This window comes from Nicotiana tomentosiformis, chromosome 5, assembly GCF_000390325.3.
Source record: "Nicotiana tomentosiformis chromosome 5, ASM39032v3, whole genome shotgun sequence".
Taxonomy (NCBI): Eukaryota; Viridiplantae; Streptophyta; class Magnoliopsida; order Solanales; family Solanaceae; genus Nicotiana; species Nicotiana tomentosiformis.
Window position 1 is genome coordinate 87,300,854 of NC_090816.1, and position 27,744 is coordinate 87,328,597.

Consider the following 27,744-nt stretch of genomic DNA (forward strand, 5'->3'; position numbering starts at 1 on the left):
TCATTTTATCTTATCGACATCCTAAACAGACTATATCTTTCACACCCATATAAATAAAACCTTTCCATCATCCGAGTTTTTTTCAACAACCACCAGATATGCACCGCCTTAAAATCCTTGAACCAATACTGATCTCCTTTAACGCCGCCTTCTCTCTCATCACCAAAACTCAAAAATTGTATTTGAGATAATTAATATATGTATATAATCAGCATATGTAACATATTTTATTTATATACACATATTATGTTAAACATATACCATTACTATACAAAGTTATTGTACATAACTTTAAACAGTGTGTGTATATATATATTCATCTTAACTTTAAACAATATATTATTTGTGTATTTTTTCGGCACAAATGATAGAATGGTGGCCTAGAATCGCTCTAGTAAGTTGGGTGAAATATAGTAATGAAGAAGGTGTCTCCTTCACATTATATGAATGTCGAATGTGGTTGGGTTCCGGGTTTTTTTTAGAGGTTGAATAGGACACAATAAAAAGAAATAGATCTATTATTTATAAAGATAATATTAACTAATTGGGAATATGTTTTAGTCATGTTAATATATTTACTTTACGTCTTATGCTCCTAAAAGTCTTTAGCCTTTCAAAGATTTGTATGGAAATAGAAAATGTCGCGAATTTCTAGTATTTTTTAATTTTTCATATTATTAGGATGAATAAATATAAATAGTGAAATATGATAAATGAGGATTCACCTCGTAGGTTGTTCATTGGGGTTTCTCCCTATTACTTATTTCTGTATTTATTTGTATCACAGTTAGCTCCCTTATTTATGTTTTGAGTAGCTATCCTACTTAACTCATTAATAATTAATATTCTTTCAAAAGAACACATTATAAAACATAATTACAAGATACATATTTTTTCTGTTAACTTCCAAGTTTCTCTTACGTCATGGAGGAAGAGACACATAAAATATATTCCTTTTACAGTATAAGCAATAAGTAATGTAGGAGTCATCAAAGTTATACATTAATTAGTTGTTTGATTCTTTAAATATTTTTTAGAATATTATGGCCAAAAGGTTAATTGATGAAAGATTAATTAATTTATTAGTTACTCAAAACTTAAAACTGAAAAGGTTGTGGGTAAATAATATATCTAAAACATTTACAGAAGTAAGGTCCTTCAATTGACATATGAATGAATTAGTTGGTCAAATCAAATGAATATGGCAAATGAATACACATAAGTTGGTCCCTAAGTGAGTTTTATCTTCTTCCGTAAGTTACAGCTTACTTGATAAATCCAATTAGTCGTTGACGAATAAGTAAACACGTAGGCTCTTGAATCTTGAGGGGAAATTAATTAGATATTGAAAGCAACCACAAGTAATGGGGCAAACAATATTAAGAAAACAGAATGAAAATTTATTGCAACAAAATAAGCGGACGATGAACAAGTAACATGAGGCACTTGAACCTTGATGGAAAATAAATAATAAAAGCAATCACATGCACCAGAGCTGGAGAAATAACAACAACAACCAGATAGATATAAAGTCACACAATTAAGTAACAATCCTCCTCAAAGATGGATGTTTTTATTCAAGTGACAAACTCACACACACGCCTCAGTCCTCAGATTAGTTTTGGTTTCCCAAGAGAGCAACAAGGAAAGACTTATAATCCCCAGAAGTGTGCTTAGAGACGGCATGACAAAGAGTGACACTGTTCCTCTTGTAGAAAAGCTCTTTAATAATCTCCAAGTCCTTCTCCGCCCTGCTCACTATCACTCTTGTCACCGATTCCTCATCTGTCCCTGACTTCATTAGGGCACGCCGAATTACCTGCATGCATCAAATTATATATATTAATCTAAGGACTCCCATTTAATTTGTTCTCAAATAGTGCCCGGAATAAAGACTTCCAATAAAAGTTAGAAATAGTCTAGCATTAATACGTCGAAATACTATACTATACTATGGGATTTTCAACAATTTCTGGTGCAACTCCGCTGTAGTACGGCAATTGTAACTTTATGCAGTAATACTTGAAGAGAGAACCAAATATTGAGCAATAATATTTGGAAATTATTTGAGCTTTTTTCAATTTCAAATTCGAAATATATACTACTTTTTTAAAATCTCAACCAACTCATATCCAAACAATTTTGTTACCTTTTCATAGTATTGCTGCGGGTCATTAATAATGCATCGGATTGTCGTTCGCAGCGCTCCTAAGAAAGCATTAGCTGCCTTTGCCTCGTCGTCCCTCAAGTACTGAAAAAAGAAGAAAAGGGAATTAAGACCATATTACGATGCCCATTAGCTAGATCTTGTTTTCTGGATATTTTGACGGTTGATATAATGACCGTAGAAAGTATAATATAAGGATAATGGAAATTTCAAATTACAAGACTTTAAGTTTTACAAGCTGTGTAAAATAACTTTTCTACACTATACTACACTATACAATCATTTAAAAGATAACTATAAAACATTAGTACAAGTGACTATGTATACTCATAATAAGTGGAACAATTTACCTGTAAAATAAGACATATAATTTATTGCAATATGTTAAATTATAGTGGTAGTATAGAAATTCTTTACACTATTATAAGTTAAATCTAAGTTATAACCCCAATTCATAAAGATGTGAAATTTGGAGTTTGAAGTTATAACCTTGGTTAGTGAAGAGCCATTGTCATCCTTGTAGCGGTTTAGAGTTGCTCTGAGTTGAGTCTTGCTCCTTGTAGTAATTATTCTAACTATCTCTTCATGATTAAAGTCGTTGCTTTTTATTGCATTGCACATGATGTCAGCCTCAGATTTAGCTAATCTTGCATCTATCTCATCACCAGCATACCTGTATATTCCCACTAGGAAAACCAAAAGCTGCATGTGTGTTGCCAACATTAATTATAATAACCAGGCAATACAAAAATAATAAAATATGTAAGAGTAGTTGATAAACATCGCATGCCTTGCGGAGTTCACCAGTGGAATGCAGAGCTAAGTCCTCTTCAACAGAATGCTTGTAGCGAGTTTCATATGCACGCTTCACAGCCAACAACTCTTGAGGGGAATAGATGCATGACAACTCTATAATGGAAGTGTAATCTAGGATTGGTTTCTCTTTTATTGCAACATTCAGTATAACTGCATCCCTCTCTTCTGGATCCAGCATCCATCTATACACTGCTTTCTGTATTCATAATTATTTTAAAATTATTAAACCAATCTAGCTAGTTTTGCAAAATATGGCGGGTAACCTGTTACTGTGGGACCCATATAAAAAAAGAAAAAAAAAGAAAATGATGACAAGAAAAAAAAGTTTCACAACTCGCAAAGCAAATTTCATGTGCAAGTATTTTGACTTGCCGAAAGTTTGGCAAGTTTTGCTATAAATAACAGGGTTCGTTCTTTATTTTAGACGCACTAAAAACAAGAGAGAAATATTTGAATTTCGAGAGTAATCCACAGACTATTTTATTTTTTTAAGTCGTAGTAGTCTTTTGACACTGCAAAATTATAATATTATAGTGGTATTATATTACTCCTCCCGGGTATTGTATTTTACTCTGTTAAAAGATTTGGTGTCATTGTTATCCTCTTGTGTTATTATTATTTATCGCGGATATTATTCTTGGGCGGGATATTATTTTTTCCCAACAGTTACAACATGTTAAGATAATGATGTAAAATATCTTTACACAGTGAGTGTATTTTATTTAATGTTTAGCAAGCATTGGTTTAGAAAGAACTACCTCAAAGTGTCCAGACAACTCAGATTCAAGGCGCTTCACAAGTTCTTCATTGTACATCTCCTCATATGTTTTCCTTATTATCTTCCTCTGTGTTGCAGTTCTATGCCCAAGTATTGATATTAGGGCCTTCTCATCCGTTCCCCAGCCTAAATTCCACTTGACAGAAATGCAATAAGAACATATAAATAAAGGAAACTAATAATAGTGACGATAAATAATTAAATTCTCGACCATACAACTAAAAGAAAGAAACTAGTATAATTAAGTTGCCACAATAAAAGATCTCATGTAAGAGAAACATTTCCTTTCACAGTCTTTATTATATTGTCAGTCTTCATTCTGTACATAGCTACTTAAAAATAAAATTTATTTTAGAACTACTAATACCCAAGGATAAATAACAAAACAATTAAGAAAACACCAAAAAGGTAACACCTAAATAAAATGAATTTAACTAATATACATCTGTATAACTTTTTTTACTCCATTTGTACAATTTAACCTCTTATAGTATATTACTAGAAGGCAAAGGAATAAACATTGAATGGTTAATGCATGAGCATGAGCATGATCAGATCTTTACTACATCAAAGAGGGAGCAAATTAAGAGCAACTAATTAATCTTGATGATAATGTTTATAAAAGAAAAAAACAAGAATGCGAAAGGAAAGATAGAGAAGTTTGAATAACCTTTACAGGCCTTCCTAATAGCCTCTGCATCAGCCACAGGAGAATGGTCTTCAGGGCAAATGAGGGTAGCCATAATATTCTTATAATATTAATTAAATCTCTTTTTCTTAGTTCTTATCGATGGATTTCTACTTCTCTTATGGTGTGTTCCTAGAGCTTATGTATCATCCCTCTATTTATACTACTAAAATGTTTTTAAGTGCATTATTCAGTATTGAAAGTAACGTCATTTGGCGGCATATATATTGCTTATGAACTAAGTACGTACTTTTGAATAACAAATGGACAAATAACTTTTACTGCTTTCACACCTTTTCTATTTTCGAGCAGTGACCTCGTCAAGGTGATATCGAGCGGAGTTTTCCAGATTACCATGCTTGTATTATCGTTACACATTTTTCCTTTATCTTGAGATACCAATATGTATATTTTGCAGAAATTGTAACTTTGGGTTTTGGAAACTTGTGTATTCAGCTAAAATGACGAATTAGTTTCTCGAAATGTGGTTAGTAGGAGCGTAGAAAGAAAATCGATAAACCGTACTAAATCGATAATTCGAGTCAAATCGGAAAAATAATTTGATGTGGTTTGGTTTGGTATTGAAAAAAATAACTCAACCATAATTAGTTTGGTTTAACTAAAAAAAAGTCAAACCAAAACCAAACTAACCTGACATTACATTTATATAATTTTTAAAAATATTTTATACATATACATATTTATTGCAATGTAATTTGTAAATATTTCTTAATTTTTTTCACAGTTTTATCTTTTAAGTATTATTTCAAGCTTGGACTTAACAATCTTGAATAATCCAATAAGTTTATAGCACATAAATGTAGTAACTCAAATAAAGTTCAAATCAATACTAATACTAACAAAATAAATTCAATTCAATATAAAAAATGACAATAGTGTTGGATATCTATTTTTGATTTTGCATTGGTTTATAATGAAAATGCATAACTTAGTTTATCTTTTTCTTTAGTGCTTAGTCATGTAATTAATAGTACTTATTAGATATACTTATTTTAGCACAAATTATATATATGTTACTTTTAGATTATGTTCAATTTTATTATGGCTTATTAATTAGCAATATTTGTTTTATGCGATTTTATTATCTTTGTTATTGAATATTTTAGCATAATGCTATGACTCATCTCATATTCTTGTGTTATTTTCTTCAAAAATATATTATATAGTTGTATCCTACCGGGACTAAAGAAATATTTGGAGCACAAGTTACATATTTTGTGCTATGAAACTTTACCGAAAACCTAAAAAAAATCCGAAAAATTCGAAAAAAACGAGATTGAAAAATTCGACTTTGTTGGTTTGATTTGGTTTATAAATTTAAAAATCTGACACCATTGATTAGGTTTGGTAATTAAAAAATTCGAATCATATACACCCCTAGTGGTTAGTGTCCGTAAATTAAGAATATTTTCTTGACGCGCCCAAATTCGGGTAGGACATTTAAGGCTTAGCCCATTTCTCTTCGCTTCACCTGTGATTAAGGGTGCTCACGCTTTAGTATGGGCCGGTTTTCCCCATAAAGGAAATCAAACTAAGTCAGCTGTACAATCAAATTTTTCTATAACAGGCTCGTTTGTTATGATATTATGTTACTATTATATCAAAAGACTGCTATATACTTATATCAACATTGGATGTTTAAAAATTATTTGGTTGTTATAGACAATAATTATCAAAAATTTATATTTTTTTAAATGTTACATATAAAATATAAGAAAATGTGAAAATTTAAAATCTCAAAAGATGTGTATATTTTACTTATTAAATATTAAATATTAAATTAATATATTATTAGTAAATTCATAACAAAATGTAGAAGGGTTTAAACTGTAAGGCACACATTTTAAAGCTATTTGAAAATTGAGTTCTTTCAAGATTGATAGAAAATATTTATAATTGTAGCTTGTTTTGTAGATTTTAGTCTCTTATTGGCGGTATACGCTTGAATTGATGAAGAATTTTGTCCAAACTTTCATTAAAAAAATATGTGCAAATCTTCAAATATTAGACATTATGCATGATGAAAACTTCAATGTAATGGAATGAAACATCCAAGAATATCTTTTTATGGAATTGAATGAAACTTTAATTGTTGAAGTATGTACAAACATAATATTCTTCATTATAAATGGTGCATTAAATTTTCAAGATATTTAGACTTATTATTGTTAATTTTAGAGATTCTACATGCATAATTATTATAGAAGCATAAGTTTACAAAGAATGTATTGTTATAAAGACAGTTGTTGCTGTTATAAACTAAAAAGTTATTATAGAGGTAAAATATAACATAAAAATCAATTCTAAGAAAAAATTAAATTTTATAGTGAAAGGAATATTGTTATAGAGAAGTCTTACAATATATTTCATACAAATGTTATTTGGGTTTTGGATATTTAATTATATCTTGCCCTAATTTTCGAATAATTTGTTTCTCACAATGATCACGGTGTTACTTTGATAAGACTAAGCAAATTCTTTGGCAGTGAATTACTCTAGGGTAATATATTCGTCCGTTTGTTATTTCTATGTATAGTTCCCAATATTACTTATGACATTTCATCGGTTATACCAAATAAATAGGAATAGATAAATGACCATCCTAGAAACATTAACTTTACAGATCCGCTTGGCGAATAACACTTAACTGATCGAGCTACAAAATGAAATTACAATGAGTCAAATATTATTTTCTAAACGAGGCCAAACGATAAAAAATATGAAAACTTTGTAGACTTTTGTATGCGTGTAGAGAAGTAAATACAGGGTTGCCCTATTTCACTGGTCGTCGTTGTTGTTGTTAGTGTCCAAAATCAAGAATAATTTAGTTAGATGTGTCAAATGTGCGCGTGGGACTGAATTGACGTTCGTCAACCATACCCAAAAATAGTTCAAAACTTTGCAAAGGAATCCTCCTCCATTCTTTATACTAAATTTATCTTTATTATCTTTTTTTTTTCTCATTTCTCTTCTTTTTCTCTTTCTTTCTTTCTTTTTTAGCTATTGCGATTTTATTCCGTTTGCTTATCTGTGATATGCGCTTTAAGTAGCTAGCCAAAGCATTTTAGAACGAAAAGAATGTTGTTTGCTTAAGTAAATGGTTGCCCCCTGATTCCTTCTGTTTTGCATACTTTAACATTTATCAATATGATAACTAGGGAATCCTCTTTCATTTTGTGTATAATATGTTTTATCTTTATTTCTCACTTTTTCTCGTTGCCTTTTCCTTTTTCTCTGTTCTCTTTCCTTCAGTTAATGTGATCTTATTCAGTTTGCTTATATGTTTTTTGTCTTTATGATTCACTTTTGGGTTATTTATTGACACAAAATACAATTAGTGCATAATATTTTAGTAGCCAAAGCATTTTAGAAAGAATGTTGTTTGCTTAAGTAAATGGTTTCCTACTGATTCTTGCTGTTCTGGAAAGTTTGCCATTTATTAATCAGAAGAAATTAAAACATACAAGCTGCATCCTGTCACAAGAAATTGAACTTTAAAAAATGACAACGTTTTTCGAATAGTAATTTCCTCTACTTTATGTTGGATTCGCATCAATATTATAAGAACTATACAGGCATTAATTATTACTTTGAAGTACAGGTTGGGCCTGGTATTATGTAACGATCAGACCATCGTTTTGAGCTCTAGCATGTCGTTCGACGGTTAGAGACCTTGAGCAGCTTCACTTCATGTATTATGACTTGTATGTGTGGTTGGTTTTGATTTTCGAGAAGTTCGGATTTAATTTAGAAGAATAATTCTCAATTCGAAAGCTTTAAGTTGGAAGAGTTGACCAAGGTTTAACTTTTAAATAAACGACCTCGGAATAAGGATTTGAAGGGTCTAATAGGTTCGTATGATAATTTTGGTCTTGGGCATATGTTCGCATCGAGTTTCGGGTGGACCGGGAGTGTTTCGACGCTTAATGAGGGAAGTTGGCATTTTGAAGGTTTTAGAATTTCTTAAGTTTGATTTGAAGTGTACTTTGGTATTATTGATGTCCGTTTGGGATTTCGAGCCTTGGAATAGGTTCGTATTCAGATTTGTAACTCGTACATAAAATTTGGTGTCATTCCGGAATGTTTAAGTGTGATTCAAACGCGGTCGGCAAAGTTTGAATATTTCAAAGTTAAAAGAAGGATTTCGATAGTTGATTCGTGACGTTTTGAGCCTTTGGATAAGTTAGGTTAAGGTATTGGAACTAGTTGGCATGATTGGACGGGGTCCCGTGGGCCTCGGGTGTATTTCGGGATAGTTTGGATCAAGTTTGGATGATTTGATGCTGCTAGTTGCTGGTTCTGGTTTTGTTCTTTGCGAATGTGATGGGAAGCTCGCGTTCGCGAAGAAGGATTTGAGCTGGAGGATTGTTTGTTCTTCCAGTTCGATATGGAGGTCTCGCCTTCGCGAAGGTACGTGGCAGATGTGCATCACGTTCGCGACAAGAGGTTCGTGTTCGTGTAGGTGAAGCTGGGCCTGGAGGCTTGGTCTTTGCATTCGCGGAAGGATGGTCGCATTCGCGAAGAGCTGGCTGGGTAAGTCATCGTGTTAGCGAGCCTGGTCTCACATTCCCGAAGAATAAATTGGAGCTGGAGCTGAGTTGTGCTTCGCGAACGCGAGGCACATGCCACGTTCGCGAAGGATAATATTCTGGACAGAATATAAGTTGCAAATCGGGAGTTTGCTCATTTCAACTTATGTCTCTCTTGGTTGGGCGATTTTTGGAGCTCTTTGAGGGGAGATTTTCATCATCTATCAGGAGGTAAGTTATTCCCACTTGTTGTAAGTTAAATACATGGATTATATATGGAATTAAAAATAAAAATTATTAGAAATTGTGGGATTTTAGAAGAAAACCTATAATTGGTATATTTGTATTTTGACCACGTAATTGGACATGAAATTGGGAATAAATTATATATTTGAGTTTATGGTGCTATGGGTAATATTTATCTTCGAATATTTTTGGAATTCGAGCATGTGAGCCTTGAGGTTGACTTTTGTTGACTTTTCAAGCGAAGTTGAGAATTATTATAAATTATTAAATTACAAGTATTTGAGTATATTTTGATTAGTTTGTACGTTGTTTGATTAGCTTCGGATCGTTTGACATCGGTTTGAAGTGTTAGAGGCATTGGAATCGGTTATCGAATTTTCGAGTGAGATAAGTCTCATGTTGAATCTTGTGAGAGTGAATTTACCCCATAGGTGTTATATTTGCTATGTGATACATGTTATGGGAGCTACACACGTATGAGGTGATGAGTGTCTGTGCGTATGCTAGAATTCATTATTAGGTTCGGGTAAGCTTAGACTCACGCCATGCCTTAATTGTAATATTTGAGTTATTCTTGCTTGTTTAAATGCTTTAAATTATATTGATGCCTGAGACTAGACTTGTGTAGAGTATTGGACTTGATATTTTAAATACATGGCGAACTACTAGATTAGCAGTAGCGATTATACTTTCTTTCACGGATTTCTCATCTGTTATACGAATTTGTCCGAAAGTTTCTTGAAATTTTGTAACTCACACGTATATTCGTGAGTGGGGCCAGTGACCCGTCAAGTTTCACTATTCCTATAGGATCGGGTTGAGCGCCTCAGCAGTACTATTAAGGATCGGGTCGTACGACCTCGACAGTATTATGAGATGCATCTATGGTTTGCGCCGGTCGACCCTCGGCAGTATACACGATTATGGGATCGGGCTAAACGACCTCAACAGAGGTCGGTCTGTATGCCACGACAGGAACTCGTGCCATTACTCTTATAGGACAGGGCCGCTCATCTCGGCAAAATCGTGCGTAATACATGATATGAAGTCAGTGTACCCGTGAGTTTTCTGACTTGAGATGTGACCGTTTATTTGGTGTTGACCATTATTTATTCCATTTGAGGAAGTACCCAGTATTTGAGGACTTCGTGCTCTCCATCCAGTTGTGGATCATATTATGTATCTATATATGCTCTCACTATTTTTACTTGTTATGCTTCATCCATGCCTACTTTTAGTATACATGATTTATTGGCCCACTAGGAAGTATCGATGTTGACCCCTCGTTACTACTTCTTTGGAGTTAGGCTAGATACTTATTGGGTATGCATTGGTTTACATACTTATACTATACTTCTGCACTAATTGTGCATGTATGAGGCATGTGAATTCGATGGTCATCTTGGAGCTTAGGCACATCTGCTGAGGGGACTTTATGGTGAGCTACATTCCATATTACGATCCGCAGCACACAGAGTCCCCATCATATTCATTTATTTCATCTTGTCTATTTTATGTTCCAAACAGATGTTGTAGTAGTGTTGTATTGTTCTAGTAGACGCTCATGCACTTATGATACCGTGTTTAGGGGTTCAAGTGGATGTCCATGATTCTAATTTATGTTATTTTATCACTTCACTTTATGACTTACTTATACTCAGAAATTTGGTAAGGAAAATCACTTATTTCCATGAGTGCTAGGTATTGTTCTATTTGTTTAATGAAATTTCTGATTTGCAGGAATTAAAATGAATAACTAAGTGATGGTTCACGCGTGGGATTGCCTAGAAGCATCGTTGGGCGCCATCACGACCTATTATGGGATTTGGGTCTGATAGCTTGGTATCAGAGCTCTAGGTTCACTGAGGTCTCACGAGTCATGAGCAAGTCTAGTAGAGTCTTGCGGATCGGTACGTAGACGTCTGTACTTATCTTCGAGAGGCTATAGGGCTGTTAGGAGAACTTCCCTTTCTTGATTCCTTGTCGTGCAAATTGATTTGGGTCGAAGCTTATGTCTTCAGTTCCTTTCTACTCATTCGTACACGATGTCAAGCATTCGCTATTATTTGGGCACCGACGAGTTGTGGAGATGCTACAAGTGTGGTGCATGATGTTTTTCCCTACGTATGCGGGCAGACTATTATCGTCGCCTTGTGGAGGAGTGTTCTACGATTTCGGCCAAGTGTTAATGTTGCCCGTGGTTTCGAGGCTTTACACAGTGTATTGTGATGTTCATGCGTTGCTATCGCATAGTGCTGGTGTGAATGGTAGGGTGCTTACCTATGTGTCATGGTAGTGAATGATTGGGGAGGATTTTTATTCAATTCATGATCAGGACATTCGGCATTTTATTCCAGCGGAGGAGAGGCAATTGGACTATGGATTTTCAAGCGTTGGTTGACGAAGTTGTGAGATTGGATATTTTCGAACTTGGTGTAATTCTTGTTTATATTATGGTGTCGATGTCCTTGTTTGAACACATAAAGGCTCTTCGGTGTGATGGTCTTCGTTTGTTTGCCTATGGGTTACAGTGTCGTGAAATGGTACCTAAGAAGCGATTATCAGAGATGGCGTTGTGGCACAACTTCAGGGTCGAATCGGTGCTTCTGGTGTTGATGGCTCGAGGAAGATTATCTTAAGGAGGCTTAAAGTGAATGGCAATCTAGTTGTTCGGATGTAACAAAGGCGGATCGTGATTTCGTGTGGCATGATTGGCGGCGGATAATGAGAAGGGACATGGAAGGATATGTTTCACGGTGGTTATATTGCTTGCGGGTCAAGTACGAGCAACATAGATCGAGTAGTTTACTTAGGAAGATGGTTTAGCTGGAGTGGGAGTGGCAACTTATTGTATGGATTCTATGGTAAGATAGTCACACGCTTTGAGAGTGTTTAGAGTGATTAGGGTCATGGTGGACAAATAACTAAGTCTGGTATTTCGTTTGAGGTGGTGCCTTCTGTACTCAGGAAGTTTGAATGTGACAAAAAGAGCTGCTTGAAATGTAGAGGAATATGAATGCTTGATTATCGTTTTGGAATGCTATGTGGCTTTGAGTTTCGAACGTATTGTTGGACCTTCAGTGATGCTAATAGGATGAACGGATTCCTACGGACGGCAGATGAGTGTGGACTCGGGAGATTTTGTAATGGGTGCAACTATGGCAAAGCAGTTGCAGGATGTCGATATGAGATTACACAGGTGGGCTATCTCCTGTGAAAAGGTTGAGGGTTGAATGACTTCTGGTGAAGTCCTATGAAGAGTTCTGCCTTCTATCAATGAGATGCATATACTACGATGCAATCTTGGATCTCTTCAAGAAGATGGTACGACTGTCAGGAGGTCGAGTGCAAGATATTGGATGATAATTCGCGGTGCGTTATGACTAGTACAACAAGAGCTTGCGGGAAATTTGGTTGAGTAATGGTGTGGGATCAAGGTGGTTAGAAGGAGAAGTCATTATGGGATTCTCGATTAGTGTGATTGTGGCTTAAACCCAAGTGGGGGAGCCTGCGTCGATGATTGGGTCACGTGGTTATGTGTCTTTGCAGTTTATGGTAATCGGTACGTTGATGGATTAGTTATGACTGAGGAAGAGAACGTTCGGGGAAATTCGAAAAAGGAATCTAATGGATATGTGTTATATTTTGCCTTATCGATTCATGCAAATATTGTGGGATGACTCAGATTTTACACTTCTTTATGAATGTGATATGCAAGGGGAGGGATTCATTAGGTTTCTCTTTAAAGTGTTCGTGTGTTAATAGAGCACTAGTTGTTTGGTTATATAATCGGCACTGGTTTAGAGTGGGAGACTTTTAACAATGGTTCTAGTGGGTTCAAGAATTAAAGTGTGGTGCCTAAGGATTTTCGGGTTCGTCATGTGGCTAAGGATTTAGTTTTGCAGTGAGTGTGAAAGAGACTTGGAGTATTTCTACGAATATTACCGGGTTTACGATCCAGTGATAGAGAGATAGAGGAAATAACTTCAGATCCGCAGAATATATTTTCAAAACGGGTGTATCCGTTGGAGATACTATTGAGTGCATGAGGAAAGTATAAAATGGCTTATGCATATTAAGGCGATATGGTCTTACGGTTCGGGGTAACTCGGGACGAGTGTTAATTGGGATCCATAGTGTGTTGGTAAAGAACTTGTAGGCAAGTCAAAGGGAAATCGGAAAAAGTTTAGTCAATCTAGTAGTGGTTTGGATTGACATGGTTAAGGAAATGATCGGTTCCTTCGGTGTGGTAAGTCTATACAGGTGTTTCGTGGCTATACTTGCAGGCTTGACAGTCTTCGTAATTTGGTTGATTCAGAGGGATTCAATTTCGATGGTTTGGTTAAGTGCAAATAGGTCTCAAAAGAATTATGGCGGTTTATGCCATAACTTGAGGTTTGTGTCTTCTGCAGTTATGGTAATTTGGCTGCGTGTTGTAATTTTTCTTCTGAAATGAGTTAAGTGAAGGGTTCTAGACGATGAAGTACTTATTCCACTAGTGGTTCAGTATTTATGATGGGATTCTTGCACTCTCGTGTATAGCATGATGGGTGCAGTGAGCGGCATATAATTTGAATTGAAGGATCAAGGTTGCAATTCAGTTTTAACAGGGATGACACAAGCTCGGAGGAGCGGGGGAAGATTTCAGATGTTCAGAGTATGTTGGAGAATAGTATTCTGTGAAAGAGGCATTGTATGTCAATTTGCGGATTCTTGAGGTGCATTACAAAAACAATATGGTTGGTAGTCATGGATGTGCAGATTTTGCTACCTAGTGCGGAAGGTTGTTGGAGTATGTCCCACGGGATGATCGTATAAGTATGACGTGTCAGTCACTTAAGTGGTGGATATTTAAATTAGGTATGAAGATTCTGGTATTGTCGCTGATTGGAGAGTTTATGTTTGAGAGACGCTCTATTCCCTTAGTTGCGGACTGTGGAAGTTTGTTCCGGATTTGACGGCTAATCGTATGTGTCATGGATAGAGTCATTGTGGATCTCTGGAAGGTTATTAACCTATTTTGGGATGATCGGAATCGGCTTTAAGGACCATTTGTTTGCCTAATGCGAATTATATTCTACACCAGCTCAAATATGCTTATTCAACATAGCAATCCTTATGGATGAGTCTTCGGGCGTGGTGGATGTTATTCCTATCGTCATCTATTTCATGTGTTACCCTTTTATGCTATGTGGGTTGTGAGACGGCTTGATTATTCATACGTGTGTTGTAATACTATGTAGCTTGTGGTGTTATATTAGCGAGAAGGCTCCCGAGATATTAGTTGTTAAATGTACCTTAGTCGTGCTTGGCTTTAAAATTGATTTTCTTGCATTTAATTTGTTCAAATATTCATTAATTATCCCTTTAAATTATTTTTAGGGTGATTTAATCATCCAAGTTTATTATTTTATAATATTTTATCTTATTTTTACATAAAAATATTTGTATTTTTTTCTATTTTATCTACACTAGTTACAATAATAACCTATATTCTATAAATAATTGCGTTTATTATATTATTTATGCCAAAATATTATTTTATAGTTTTTATAATTTTAAACTATTAATCTCAAGCATTTTACTGTATAAATAATATTTTTTATTATTTATTATCCATTTTCTATAATTTACTTTTTAATGAATTTCGTGTATTTAATTTATAGCCCAATAAATGGCTAATTTCGGACCAAAAACAGGCCCAAGCCACTTAGCCCATCCCATTTAACCCTTCAGTAGCCCAAACCAAATGACCCCTTCATTTAACCCGGTCGGAACCCATTTAAAACGACCTGCCCCGCTCATTTCTAATCTTGGCCGTTGATCTCTCAAGATCAACGGCCCATGATCACCATGTCTATTTAATTAACCAAACTCACCCGAAACCCTACAATTTATCCAAGACCGCCGCCCCCAAATCCTTTCACCCTCTCTTCAAACCCTAGCCTACCTAGAGATCTCTCATCACCTTCCTTATACGCGTTCATACGTGGATTCTACTTACCTTTTCTACTATTATCACTCAGTTATGGTAACTTCCGTTACCATTCTACTTATGGCAAGTTCGATACTCACAAATCTAGATTTGACCCTATGGATCTGGGTGCAATTGTGGCTCTATACACTTAGGAAGAGAAAATTTCTCTTGGTTATGGCATATCTCCGATGATTTTGTCGTGATTGGGGCTTGTGAAAGATTTGCCCTAAATTTGATTCCAACTAGTGTTTGAAATTCTTACTTCCTCTACTGTTTCGAGTGTGCATGGGATATATTCTTTCCTTTTTGTGTTTAATCAACTGGTTTTCCATGTTTGTGTGTTTAATTTTGCTAATATAAAAACCCCCCTTCCTCGTGTCCCCTAATAGACCTGGACTACTATTATTCTCTCACTCTCACACCTTCTATACTATACTGCACTCTTGATTGTGGCCGGCTGAAAGCCAAGGCCACCGAAATCTTCTCTATCAACCTCCATAGTGCGAGCACTACTCGGGGCTCACTGAAGCTCTGTAAACTCTGACGCACTAGGATTTGGGATTCTTACTGTTCTCTTTCAACTGTTGTCACTGCTGAGATTCTATGTTACTCACTCTTGTGCTCGTTTATCTTTGCAGCTCGTTAGTGTTCTTGACCCATTACAGATTTAATTGCCAGTCCTCTACTTATTCATGTAAGTGTCATCTACGTGCTAACACTGTTTGAATAGACAAGCATGACGTAAGTTTCTTTGCTATTTGTGAGCCCCCAGTATTGTATTGTTGTATGCTTTACTGTAATTTTATTGTCTTAGTGATGTTCTACAGTTCCATGTTCTCTAGTATCAAACTTGATAGGCTTCAACATATGTAGTGTACTCTCATTATGTGCATTTGACTCGAATGGTTTCTAGCCTTCTTAGGTTTTGCCTGATTTGTTATGCTCATGTTAGCCCTGAATTTTATATTTTCTGCCTGTTATAAGTTAATATCTATGCCCTGCTTTAGATTTTTTGGGACCATTTTGTGGAGACTGATATCTGCCCAGAATTTATTTGAATGTGTTTTACTTTAAGAGTTTCATGCTAAGTCCTTCATATATGCATTGCTACCTGTCAGTTCCTCTGAATTAGTCCTCAACTACATCTATTTTGATTTTCATGCTGAACCTTTACTTGTGGGAATTGTTACTTGTTACTAGAATTGGATCATGATTTGTTTGTCGCGAGTTTCATACTAGTCTTTCCTATAAGGATTCTTTTTCGAGTGTAGGATCAGTCTAACCATGTTTTCCTATAGATCTTCATGATGAGATTTCCCTGTATGAATTGCTACTTCTTATCTACTCTGAGTTAGTTCCAAGCCAAACTTTGTTTTAGGCTTTCACGCTAAGTACCTCTCCTGCAAAAGTTTACTTGAAATATCACTTGACCACATTCTATCATATATGTTTCATGCTAGGCTCCCATATATGAACTTCTACTTAGTTTCGGATTAGTTTTGGAGAATGTTAGCCTCAGACTTTTGTTGTCATGTTCCTTGTGATCAAGTCTTGATTATTCTAAAGTGTCTATTGTTACCTTGAGCTAATTTAAAGAAATTGTAACCCATCTGGTGTGTGTTTATTGATTGTTAATAATAACGGTTAAACAAGATATTTACTCCAATTGTTTGGGCCTGGTCTATTGGTCCTGCTTTTGGTATTGGGGGTCTGAAGTACATTGTCAACACCTGGATTTTGGGCATGCCGTCCACGTGAAGTTCTAAGCCTATTTGAAGGCCTAGATGTGTTACTAGGTTATCCTATATTTGTAATTTGGCCTGTAATTATTCAACATGGTCTAATAACTTATAAAATTGAATAATGCGGAAAATTAGTAAAAGGGGGTCGGGTACTCTAATTCTTGCATGAATGGGTAAAAAATATGCTATAGGGTCTAAATGCTTTATTTGTTATCTTATTTGACATGCTTTATACATTGATAGAAAGCATGCCTATAGGAACCTAAGCACTTCACTTGCTCAATATGTCCTATTCTTGTACACTGTTAGAAAACATACCTATAAGAGTTTAAGTGTTTAACTTGCTCACAAGCTCCACTTCTATACGCTATTAGATAGCATGCATATAGGATTTAAACATTATTGGTTATTTGCTCAACTTGCTCTATTGTTATGAGATTGTTAGATATCATGCCTATAGGATCACGTTAAGTAGTTAAGACTTGTTTTCACTGATATTTCCTCCAGCCACGTGACTCATCTAGATACCATGTCTATATGACCTTAATTGATTAATTAAATTGTCGTTGTTGCTATTTTTATCACACTGCTACCTAGAAAACATGCCTATAGGGATAAACAAAATGAATTTGTGTTCAAATACCAAGTGGTTAGAAAGCATGCCTATGGGATCAAAGACGAATAATTCTGAGTTTTCAATGGTTTCACTGCCCAAGCGTAAATCACCTAGAGATCATGGCTATAGGCTTTTAATAATGATAATAATCTGCAGCTTCGATAATCTGACTAGAAGTACTGTATACGAGATTTTACTAAGTCATTCAATCACATAGAAACCATGTCTATAGGTTTGAACAACTTTAATGCATTTCAATTCCAAAACTGCCAACTGCATCATCGCCAACCTTGTTAGAATAAAATCTGAGACTATTTCGCGTGTATTTGTGCTTATGTGTGGAGGCTAACTTGATCATTTAATTGCTATTATGTGCAGTCCTACCTGTTTTGAATGTGTGCCGAGTTTTATCATTTTGAGCACCCTAAGTAAAGTTTAGAACCACCCAAATAGTAGGTCCAAATCCTCTTGGACCATAGGCATGGGGCGGGTAATACCCGCATAGGACGCGGTTTAGAATTGAACTAGAGCGCTTTAGGTAAACAACTTTAACATAGTAATTGGGTAGCAGGAGATGATAGTCTGTGGCTGCTGAATAATATGAGCAATCCCTACCTTAAGGGAGTTGTGAAGTATTATTTATATTGCATGGGGTGATTCTTTAGGCTAAAAACTTAGCCCCCCCCCCCCCCCATACGTTTACTACTTGTACCTTTGTTTATTCGAACTTAGAACAAATTAGGTTGTACTTTGTAATCTACAAGAACTTGTACCAATCATCTATTAATGTATAGTCTATTTCCTTCATATGTGCAATCTTCTTTATACTTGTTTTACATCATAGTTGGATATTTGAAATCCCTATCTTCCTTTAATTTACATGATCACATAGGACAATTATAATCCAATAATCCCACATAGCGTAAAAATCGACCGGGAACCACATTTGTGAACCTCAAAGAGTGCCTAACCCCTTCTCTTTGAGGTAATTTGAGCCCTTACCCGATCTTTGGTGACACAGACTAGTTAAAATAGAGTTATTTGCGAATAGGTGCCCTAACGCACCTTAAAAATCGTTAGGTGGCAAGTCTTTCTCTTAATACTAATTTAAAAGAGTTGTCACATGTCGAAACTTGCTTTCGCGAGAAAAGGCGCGACAATAAGCAATAACCTAGACATGGTTTCTAGCATGAATAATAGCTCACGTACTCATACAAGTGGAGAAAATGCGGTATCAAAGAAGCATAATAGCAAAACAAGGCATGTAATAGCCTAAAGTCTATCCAGATTATGAATAACAACGATGCATGTATATGTGCTCCTCACCTTGCATATGCGTCACCACCTAACATATAGAAGATATCATAACTGGCGGGGAAATACCCTTAAGATTAGGCAAGATACTTATCTCGAACGAGCGAGAATCAATACTCCAAAAATCCTTTGCATCTCAAATCGGCCTTCAAACGGGTCAAATTTAATCAAATAACACACTACAGTGTCAAATAATACTAAAGGAAATAATTACGAAGCATAAAGGCTCAATCTTTAATCAATTACACAAAGTCAACCAAAAAGTCAACATGGGCCTGCTTCCTGAAACCCGACAAAACTCACAAATCTCGGCTACTCATTCAAATACTAGTCCAAATATACAAGTTTTATCCAAATTCGACTCCAAATTGGGGTTCAAATCTCAACTATTCACTTTTCTAAATTTAGCACAAAACCCCCCAAATTTCTCTTTCAAATTCATAATTTACGTGTAATAATATATGGGAAAACAAGATATATTATCAAAAATCAAGTAGAAATAACTTACCCTCCAAGTGGTGATGAAAATATCCCCAATGATCGCCTCTACCGAGCTCCAAAACTCAAAATAGTGAAAATAAGCCAAACCCTCAAAATATATTCTCCTACCAATGATTCCACATTTGCGGACCACTAGGTTGCTTTTGCGATGTCGCATTTGCGGCAAAACCTTCGCAGATGCGAGATTCACTAAACCAGCCAACTACTCGCTTATGTGACATACTTCTGCATCTATAGATGTGCTTCTGTGCAAACACCCTTGCACAAGCGACCCCGCACCTGCAAACTTCAATGCATGTGCGATCCACTTGGCCCACCCACCATCCCGCTTCTAGGAGCAAAACCCCGCATATGTGGCTCCGCAGGTGCTATGCACCAGATCCCTACCAAACCACCAATGCTTTAATTCACTAACATAGATCGGAATTAATCTGAAACATACCCGAGCCCTCCAGAACCCCATTCATTTATACCTACAAATACGAATACATCATCCAAATGCCCAAAACACTACGAATAACATCAAAATTAAGAATCGGCGATCAAAATTAATTTCTTAAGTTCTAAACTTTCCAACTTCGCCAAACATGTACTAATCATGCCTAAACATTCTGGATCCCAATCAAATTTCATAGACAAGTTTCAAAGCACTAAATAAATCTATTCCAAGTCCCAAAACAACAATCCGAGTCTGACATTACCAAAGTCAACTCCCGGTCAAACCTATAAACTTTTCAAACCTTCAAAATTTCAAGTTTCAGCAAATAAAGTCAAAACATCATAGGAATCTCCAAATTCAAATTCGGACGTACACCTAAGTTCAAAATCACTGTACGAACCTACTAGAACCCTCAAATCACCATTCAGGGGTCATCTACTCGAAAGTTAAACATTAGTCAACTCTTACAACTTAAGCTTCCAACAATAGAACAAAGTGTTCCAATTTACTCCCAAACCTTTCTGAAACCAAACCAACTATCTGCGCAAGTTACAAAACAACAAACAGGCATACAGGGAACATCAAATAGGGAAACTGGACTCAAATATGCAAAACGACTGGCCAGGTCATTACATTCTCCCCCTCTTAAGCAAACATTCATCCTCGAACGAATTTAGAATTATACCTGGAATGTCAAAAAGATGAGGATATATGCTTAGCATATCATGCTCGGTCTCCCAAATCGCCTCATCGACCAGTTAACCTCTCCACTGAACCTTCACTGATGCAATGTCTTTAGACCTCAACTTCCGAACCTGCATATCCAAAATGGCCATTGGTTCTTTTTCATAATCCAGATTCTCATCCAACTGCACTGAACTAAAATCCAACACATGTGACTGATCCTCATAATACTTTCGGAGCATGGAAACATAAAATACCTGATGAACTCCGATAAACTAGGTATTAAACCAAGTCCGTAGGCCACATCACCAACTCTCTCTAACACCTCAAATAGACCAATATGCCAAGGGCTCAACTTGTCCTTCTTCCCAAATCTCATCATTCCCTTCATAGGCGAAACTCGGAGAAGAACCTTCTCACCATCCATTAAAACCACATCACAAATTTTCCTATCAGCATAACTCTTTTGCCTTGACTGTACTGTGCAAAGCCGCTCCTGAATCAATTTCACTTTATCCAAAGCATCACGAACCAAATTTGTGCCCAGCAACCTAGACTTACTAGGCTCAAACAAACCAATCGGAGAACGATATTACCTCCCATATAAGGCCTCATACAGAGTCATCTCGATACTAGACTGATAGCTGTTGTTATAACTCTACCAATGGTAGAAACTGATCCCAGTGGCCTCCGAAATCAATCATAGCCCCTCAACATATCCTCCAAAATCTGAATGGTCAGCTTGGACTGCACATCCGTCTAGAGGTGTAATGTAGTGCTCAGCTCAATATGCATGCCCAACTTACGCTGAACTGCTCTCCAAAAATACAATGTAAACTGAGTGCCCCGATCCGAGATGATAGACACAGGCATACCATGCAAGTGGACAATCTCTCTAATGTAGATATCAGCCAGTTGCTCTTAAGTGTAGGAAGTCATGACTAGAATGAAATGCGCAGACTTGGTCAGTCTGTCCACAATGACCCATACAATGTAAAACCTCCTCAAAGTCTGTGGGAATCCTACTACAAATTCCATAGAAAGTGCTTCCACTTTCATGCCGGTATCTCTAACCTCTGAAGCAAACCGTACGGTCTCTAATGCTCGTACTTGATCTGCTGGCAATTCAAACACCACAAAAAATATCCAACAATGTCCCCTTATTCATCCTCCGCCACCAATAATGTTGTTTTAAATCACGGTACATCTTCATAGCTCTTGGATGAATAGAAGACCGCAAACTATGAGCCTCCTTAAGAATCAACTCTTTCAAACATTCACATTAGGAACACAAATCCGACCCTGAAGTCGCAATATGCCATCATTGCTAATAGCCACCTCTTTAGCTCCACCTCGCAACACCGAGCACTATGAATATGCTGAGATTTTGTATACTTGATGATTATATTGTGTTGTTGTTAATTTGGGAATGTATACTTGTCATGCAGGCATAGAGTTGTATTTTTCCGCATGCTAATTGGCATTTGATGTTTAGAGCTTGAAGTCACAGTTTACTTTATTAAATCCATGTCTAGGTGATTTCTCTGAAAAAGTTGATGCCTTGACTGATATACTTAAAAAGCATGCTTATTTCTCCTCTTATTGTTATAGAGTTGAACCTAATATTATTTGAGTTGTTTTACCTTTTGCATTATTATGCTGTTATTATTGTTGTTGACTATTGAAAGAGAGTATTGGACCTTGCCAACCTCGTCGCTGCTTTCAGGCAGAGGTTATGCTTGTTACTTATTGAGTACATGGGGTTGGTTGTACTCATACTATACTCTATACTTAATGTGCAGATCCATGTGTTGCTGATAGCAGTGGTTGCTAGTGTGTCGTCATCCAGATTTGCTCGGAGATTTCGAGGTAGCACTGATGTCCCGTTCGCAGGCCTTGAAGTCTTCTCCTTTATCTTATGATATTGTTTTTTAGTCTTGTAGAGATTATTGTGTTTTATTCAGACTTTGTATTTAGTACTCTATAGAGCTCATGCACTCGGTGACATCAGATTTTGGGTAGTTTCAGTTGTATCATCTTTTGACTTTATTTATTTATACTATTTCATTATTTGAGATTATTTCTTACCGTTTTATTTCCATATAATTATTGTTGGCTTGACTAGCAAGAGGTGTTAGGCGCCATCACGACTCCGATAGAATTTTGGGTCGTGACAATCCATCGTCAATTTGTCACGACAATAGTAGAGACCCAGATCTTCACTTAATATGTTATTTTTATCCCCCATTATTGTTTGACAGAGAAAGCTTGAATTGTGTACAATAAAAAGTTGTATACAGGTTGTATATAAATTGTACGAATTGATCGAATTTGTATATATTTTATTAAAAAAAATTCTATCTACTTTTTGTAAATAGAAAAGGCTAGCTAAAGCGGGTAAATATTGACCTAATTTTATATTTATAGAAAAAATTTCTTAAAAAGGAATAATTATATATTTGGGCCGCCCGAAAAATACTAGTCGATATATATATATATATATATCTTGTATGTTAAGTATAAATACATATAATATACATATTATGTATATAATATGTTTTATATATTTTGACTACCGCCTGTGATTATTTTGGGTCGTTGGGCCAAAAATAATAAAAAGGCCCTATCACAAAATGAGTTGGCCTTTTTGGGGGGAGAAATTCAAAAATAACCAGATTTACAAGTGATAATTGAAAAATAATCACAGTTTCAAAAGTAATCGAAATTTAGCCACTTTTTATGTAAAGATAAATCTGAACGAAAACACTGTTCAAAATCCGAAAAATATTCCAGCATAATATACTAGAGTTCCATTATAATATACCGATCCAGCATAATATGCTGGAAGTTCATACACAAGTGATCCAATATCCAATATATTATGCTGGAACTTTCCCCGTATTGGAGTTCCAGCATAATATGCTGAAAGTTCATACACAGGTGCACCAATCTCCAGTATATTATGCTGGACCGGTCCGTGTTGCAGCAAAATAGTGACTATTTTTCAATGACTTTACAAACGCTGGCTATTTTTGAATTATCAGTCCGAAAACTAGTTAGCCCGTGCTATTTTACCTTTTCGGGCCTTGAGCAATGTTTCGTGGGTCTTAACAGCTAAGCCCAAATTATCTGCACACTTCTTGAACTAGGCTTGTAAAGTTGAAATGGTTTATTCACCAAATCCAAATATAAGTTGTTGGAAAAACTTTATTATGTACCTCGCACATCCTAAGGCTTTATTTTGTCTCACAATAAAGTAGATCTAAAGTTTTGTGGACTCAAATGTGTTAGAATTGGGTCCACTTTGTTGTGAGACAAAATAAAGCCTCACACAACTAGTGTCAGTTGTGTGAGTCACAAAATAAAAACTTTCTAAGTTGTTGCCATGAATTTGTTGTTAAAGTATTTTGGTTGTCTTGATAAATTGTTAGAAGGATAAAAGATATTTGGTTATGCAATGTTGTGAAAGAACACGATTGTCATGTTCAATGCCGCTCGTATTTGTTATTGGCCTTGGGATTTTACCATATTTTATTGCTGAACTTGCTTATTCAAATTTAAACACATCATAGCGCATAATTACAAATTTACAATTAAATTTCTCGCACATCAATGATACAAAATCTTACATATAAATGCATTTCACATTATCAAGTTTAAATTATACTATATTTTTCACATTAATGTATTAATTTTACGTTTAAATTATACATGTTCATGAATCTAACCACCTCAGGATTTATCGGTTCACTCCTCTTTTTTTCCGTGAAGTACACTCCTCTCTCACATTCTTAAAAGAAATTCTCAATTAATAAGTCCCAATAAATTGTGGAATCTTTTTTGTTAAGGATCACACGTTCCACTAACACTATCCCCATATCTTTATCCGTACACGTCACAATAACCAAGTCACGGGCGTCTGCCGGTTGCAGATTTACAGGTGCCACCGCCCAGGACACGTGTCGGTTTGGCGGCGCATCTTAAGTTGGTTTCACAAATACTGAGGAAGATTGGGTGGGCCCCCACAGCTTAGGAGTCCCATTTCACGCCGGAAATTCGGACGTTCGTTCCTTTCGCTTTCCCATTCAAAGAATGTTTATGATGCAATCTTTCTTCAACTACTCCACCACGGCGTTTCCAAATACGGCGGCGTTCTGCTGATTTCACGCTTTTACGCGTCGAACTCTTCGATTGTTTTAAAAATATATTGAAGATTTTTCTTTTTCTTCTTTAGACGTAAAGATTTCTCCCCTAAGTTTGAAGATTTGTGGCTGTTCAAAGGTTCGTATATTCAATTGCATCAGTTCAATTTCATACTTACGTGTAATAAAATTTTTGGCAGTTTCAAATTTTTCAGAGATTTTAGGGATTGATTACACTTCTATGATCCTGTTATTAGATGAACTTTTTTTTGTTGCTAATTGGAAATTTGTGTGTTAGAATTGGAAAAAGCAACTAAATGCTTTTGTAGAGCAGAAATTTTGTTTTTCTATGTTTTGTGATTTATTTTTATGTTTAAGAAGATCAAATCTTTGTTCTAGCATTTTGTCTGGCTCTGTCATGACACGTTGCTGTTCCCGAAAAGAAAAGTCTTTTTTCTGATCGCGTGTTAGTTTGGTTTTACCTGACCCCACTTGCGGGAAACTACTGAGTTTGTTGTTGTTGTTTGCGTGTTAGTTTGGTTTTCTTTAATTAATTATAGAAAGTTAGTGAATTACTATCCAGGAAAGAGAAGTAGTGATAACGTATGCTAATGTTATGCATGTATTTTAACTTGTTTTTTGGGTGAATCTGTAACGTTGATGTGCCATATTACTTGTGAGAAAGAGCTTCTAAGTAGTTCAATAAGTCTGTCATCATTGTGACTTTGCGTTGAAGTTTGTTTATGTTCTTGGATTTTTATTGTTGGGTCAATAAATCACTCATTTACTTCTTGAGAAATGTCATTGTTGTGACTTAGGCAACTGTTAATGGTTAGTAACTTGGTATAAGTTGTACAGATATGTGAGGCTTATCATTTTTGTGTAGTAGAAATTTGATAGTAGGCGCAACAAAATTTGGACACCCCCTTTTGATGTTGCACATATATTAACTATTACGAGTTGGAATTAAGAAATAAATAAATTTTTTAGTGTTTTTATTTATTTTGCCACCACTTCCTAGAATGAAGGGGATCAGGGGAGCTTAACTCTTGCAAGATAAATGAATCTTTGAATGAGAATTTCTATAGGTATACTTTGTTGTTTTAAATGTATTTGCAGCCAACTAGCTATGTTAGCTATGCTGCTAGATGAAGTGTGAAAAACTTGGTGCATTATCAGAGCTGATGTGTTTCCTGGGTGGGAGGAAATAATATTGTTTACTGTAGGTTGTCTGGCACCATTGGCCCCACCTATTATGTCTTTCCATGCAATAATCCATTTGTGGAATTAGAAATTTTACTTTGCTTATCTATTTTATATAATTCGATTTGTGGGTGGTTTGAAAGTAGAAGGATTTTGTATTTTGCATAATCTTCTTGACCTTTTAGCTTGTCTATCCTACAGCATTAAAGGAGTTCTATTTAGTGACTGACTTTCCTTTGGATGTCATTTATTTAAGTCCCACAAGTCAACCATATAAGTAAGTATTTATTTCAACAAAGCTAGTAGATTCCTTTAGAACTTCCCTCCATAGGTCTGAAAAAAGCAGGTAGATATGACCCTTTCGGAAAGGAAATTTACCAGAATACAATCACTCTGTAGCATATGTTGCGGGATTATAGGCAGAGCTTGAACCGTTACTGAAATTTGTTGATTCATTGAATCAAGTCCTATTTTGGGAAGTGTAAGTGACAATGGGAAAAAGCCCTTCTTCTACAATAAACAGAGAGTACAAAGTTTATGGAGGTAAAGGAACCATAAAGCTTTAGGATTTTACCTTTGATGTATTATGTCCTGCCCTTCTTTTAAGATGCAGAAAGACTAGATGTCACCGCTATGGGCACAACTTTAGTCGCAACGTTCTGACAGCTCCAATAAATGTCTGTGTCATGTGTCTCTGAATGTATGAATGTGTTTGTGTGAACTCATTTTTCTATTTTTTGTTTAAAATCTCTTCCAGAGGATATGGATGACTATTGAACGTGACTGATATTATTGACGTGATGCGTAAAACCTATTAGCGTAAAAACTTTTGGAAAGAGATGTGTTGACTCCATTTCTTGCTAATTCTTTGGGGACTGCAGGAATTTGTACACATAAATGACTGTTTATGAGCTAGATCCTGACGTAGTGAGGTGGAATCTCCACCTTATAGATGTTTGTTCTATAAACAATGGTGGTTCTCTCAGAACTGTTACTCAGTATGACAGGGATTTTTCTCAAGATGGATATGTGAGAGAAGGTTATTGTGAGCCTACGCATGTTAACGTGGAGAATGATGAGGTAATTGCCCGTGCCCTTCAGGAGGAACTATCACGACTTTCAGTCGTGGATTCTGTAGAATCTTCACACACTGAAGAAGAACATCGAAAAGCATCAGTTCTTGCTCAGGATTGGGTTGCATCGACGAGGAGAAATTACAATTTTGGTATAGAAGAGGCGTTAGTTTTATGTACATGGATTAGACAGCTCTGCTTTGCATACTTATGTTGATAATACTTTGGAATGTGCAGCACTTGATGGCAATGAGGAAGACAGAGATGGTAACGGAATGATAACATTTTGCCCTCGCACAGCTGCATCATCCAATTGGGAGCATCAAGAAGTTTCACCGGAGATAGAGGATGAATCTCTTCTTGATGGTGAAGTAGGGAAACGGCTGAATCAGTTGGCTGCCATCCCTGTGAGTTTTACTTGTAGCTAAAAAAATTTACTCTTACTGATTTTAGAGACAGTACTTAATTGCTTGAATTATTTTCCGATGCCAATGATAATTTGGCATAAGTGAAAGAGAGCATGTTACTGTATTTGGATATAGGGGTTTCTGCTTGGTTTTTGCATTAGCTGTAAATGGGATGTGCTTTTGGAATTGCAATCGCGGCTAGTCATAGTTGGACACTATCTTCTTATAGTTTCTGGAAAAGTAAAGTAGGGTTCCAGCTTTTTAGTAGTGTACGTTGACACAGAAACAATTTATTAGTAAACAGGCATAGGGGAGCAAGACTGTTAAAACATCAACTCACCTTAAGGTTAGCTTTATGCTCATGAATTCGCATCCACAGCTAGAAAATAAAAGCCAGATCA

At 35.8% G+C, this 27,744-nt stretch overlaps 3 protein-coding genes across 13 annotated transcripts in view; 1 reads left to right on the forward strand and 2 right to left on the reverse strand.

Annotated features, from left to right (window-relative positions):
• Positions 1-1,379: 1,379 nt before the first annotated feature.
• LOC104086763 (annexin-like protein RJ4) lies at positions 1,380-4,582 on the reverse strand. Its single transcript, XM_009591099.4, has 6 exons — positions 4,432-4,582; positions 3,742-3,887; positions 2,958-3,179; positions 2,657-2,869; positions 2,150-2,251; positions 1,380-1,819 (listed from the first exon to the last, which is right to left on the reverse strand). The coding sequence occupies exons 1-6, from the start codon at positions 4,502-4,504 to the stop codon at positions 1,616-1,618; spliced, it is 960 nt and encodes a 319-aa protein (XP_009589394.1). The 5' UTR covers positions 4,505-4,582; the 3' UTR covers positions 1,380-1,615.
• Positions 4,583-20,305: 15,723 nt separating this feature from the next.
• Positions 20,306-20,945, reverse strand: LOC138892731 (uncharacterized). Its single transcript, XM_070176467.1, has 3 exons — positions 20,776-20,945; positions 20,611-20,713; positions 20,306-20,374 (listed from the first exon to the last, which is right to left on the reverse strand). The coding sequence occupies exons 1-3, from the start codon at positions 20,943-20,945 to the stop codon at positions 20,306-20,308; spliced, it is 342 nt and encodes a 113-aa protein (XP_070032568.1).
• Positions 20,946-24,368: 3,423 nt separating this feature from the next.
• The window catches only part of LOC104086744 (OVARIAN TUMOR DOMAIN-containing deubiquitinating enzyme 12-like), a 30,605-nt gene continuing 27,229 nt past the window's right edge, over positions 24,369-27,744 (forward strand). For 6 of the 11 annotated variants that reach the window (XR_011407927.1, XR_011407928.1, XR_001967389.3 and 3 more), the window contains exons 1-3: positions 24,375-24,799; positions 26,745-27,088; positions 27,174-27,343. Coding sequence is in view for 3 of the 11 variants with exons in the window: in XM_009591081.4 (XP_009589376.1) it covers positions 26,761-27,088; positions 27,174-27,343 (498 nt within the window). In the remaining 8 variants the exon portion in view is untranslated. Of the gene's footprint in view, positions 24,800-26,744; positions 27,089-27,173; positions 27,344-27,744 lie in introns of all 11 variants that reach the window. The other 5 variants (XR_011407922.1, XR_011407923.1, XR_011407924.1 and 2 more) reach the window with 2 other exon arrangements.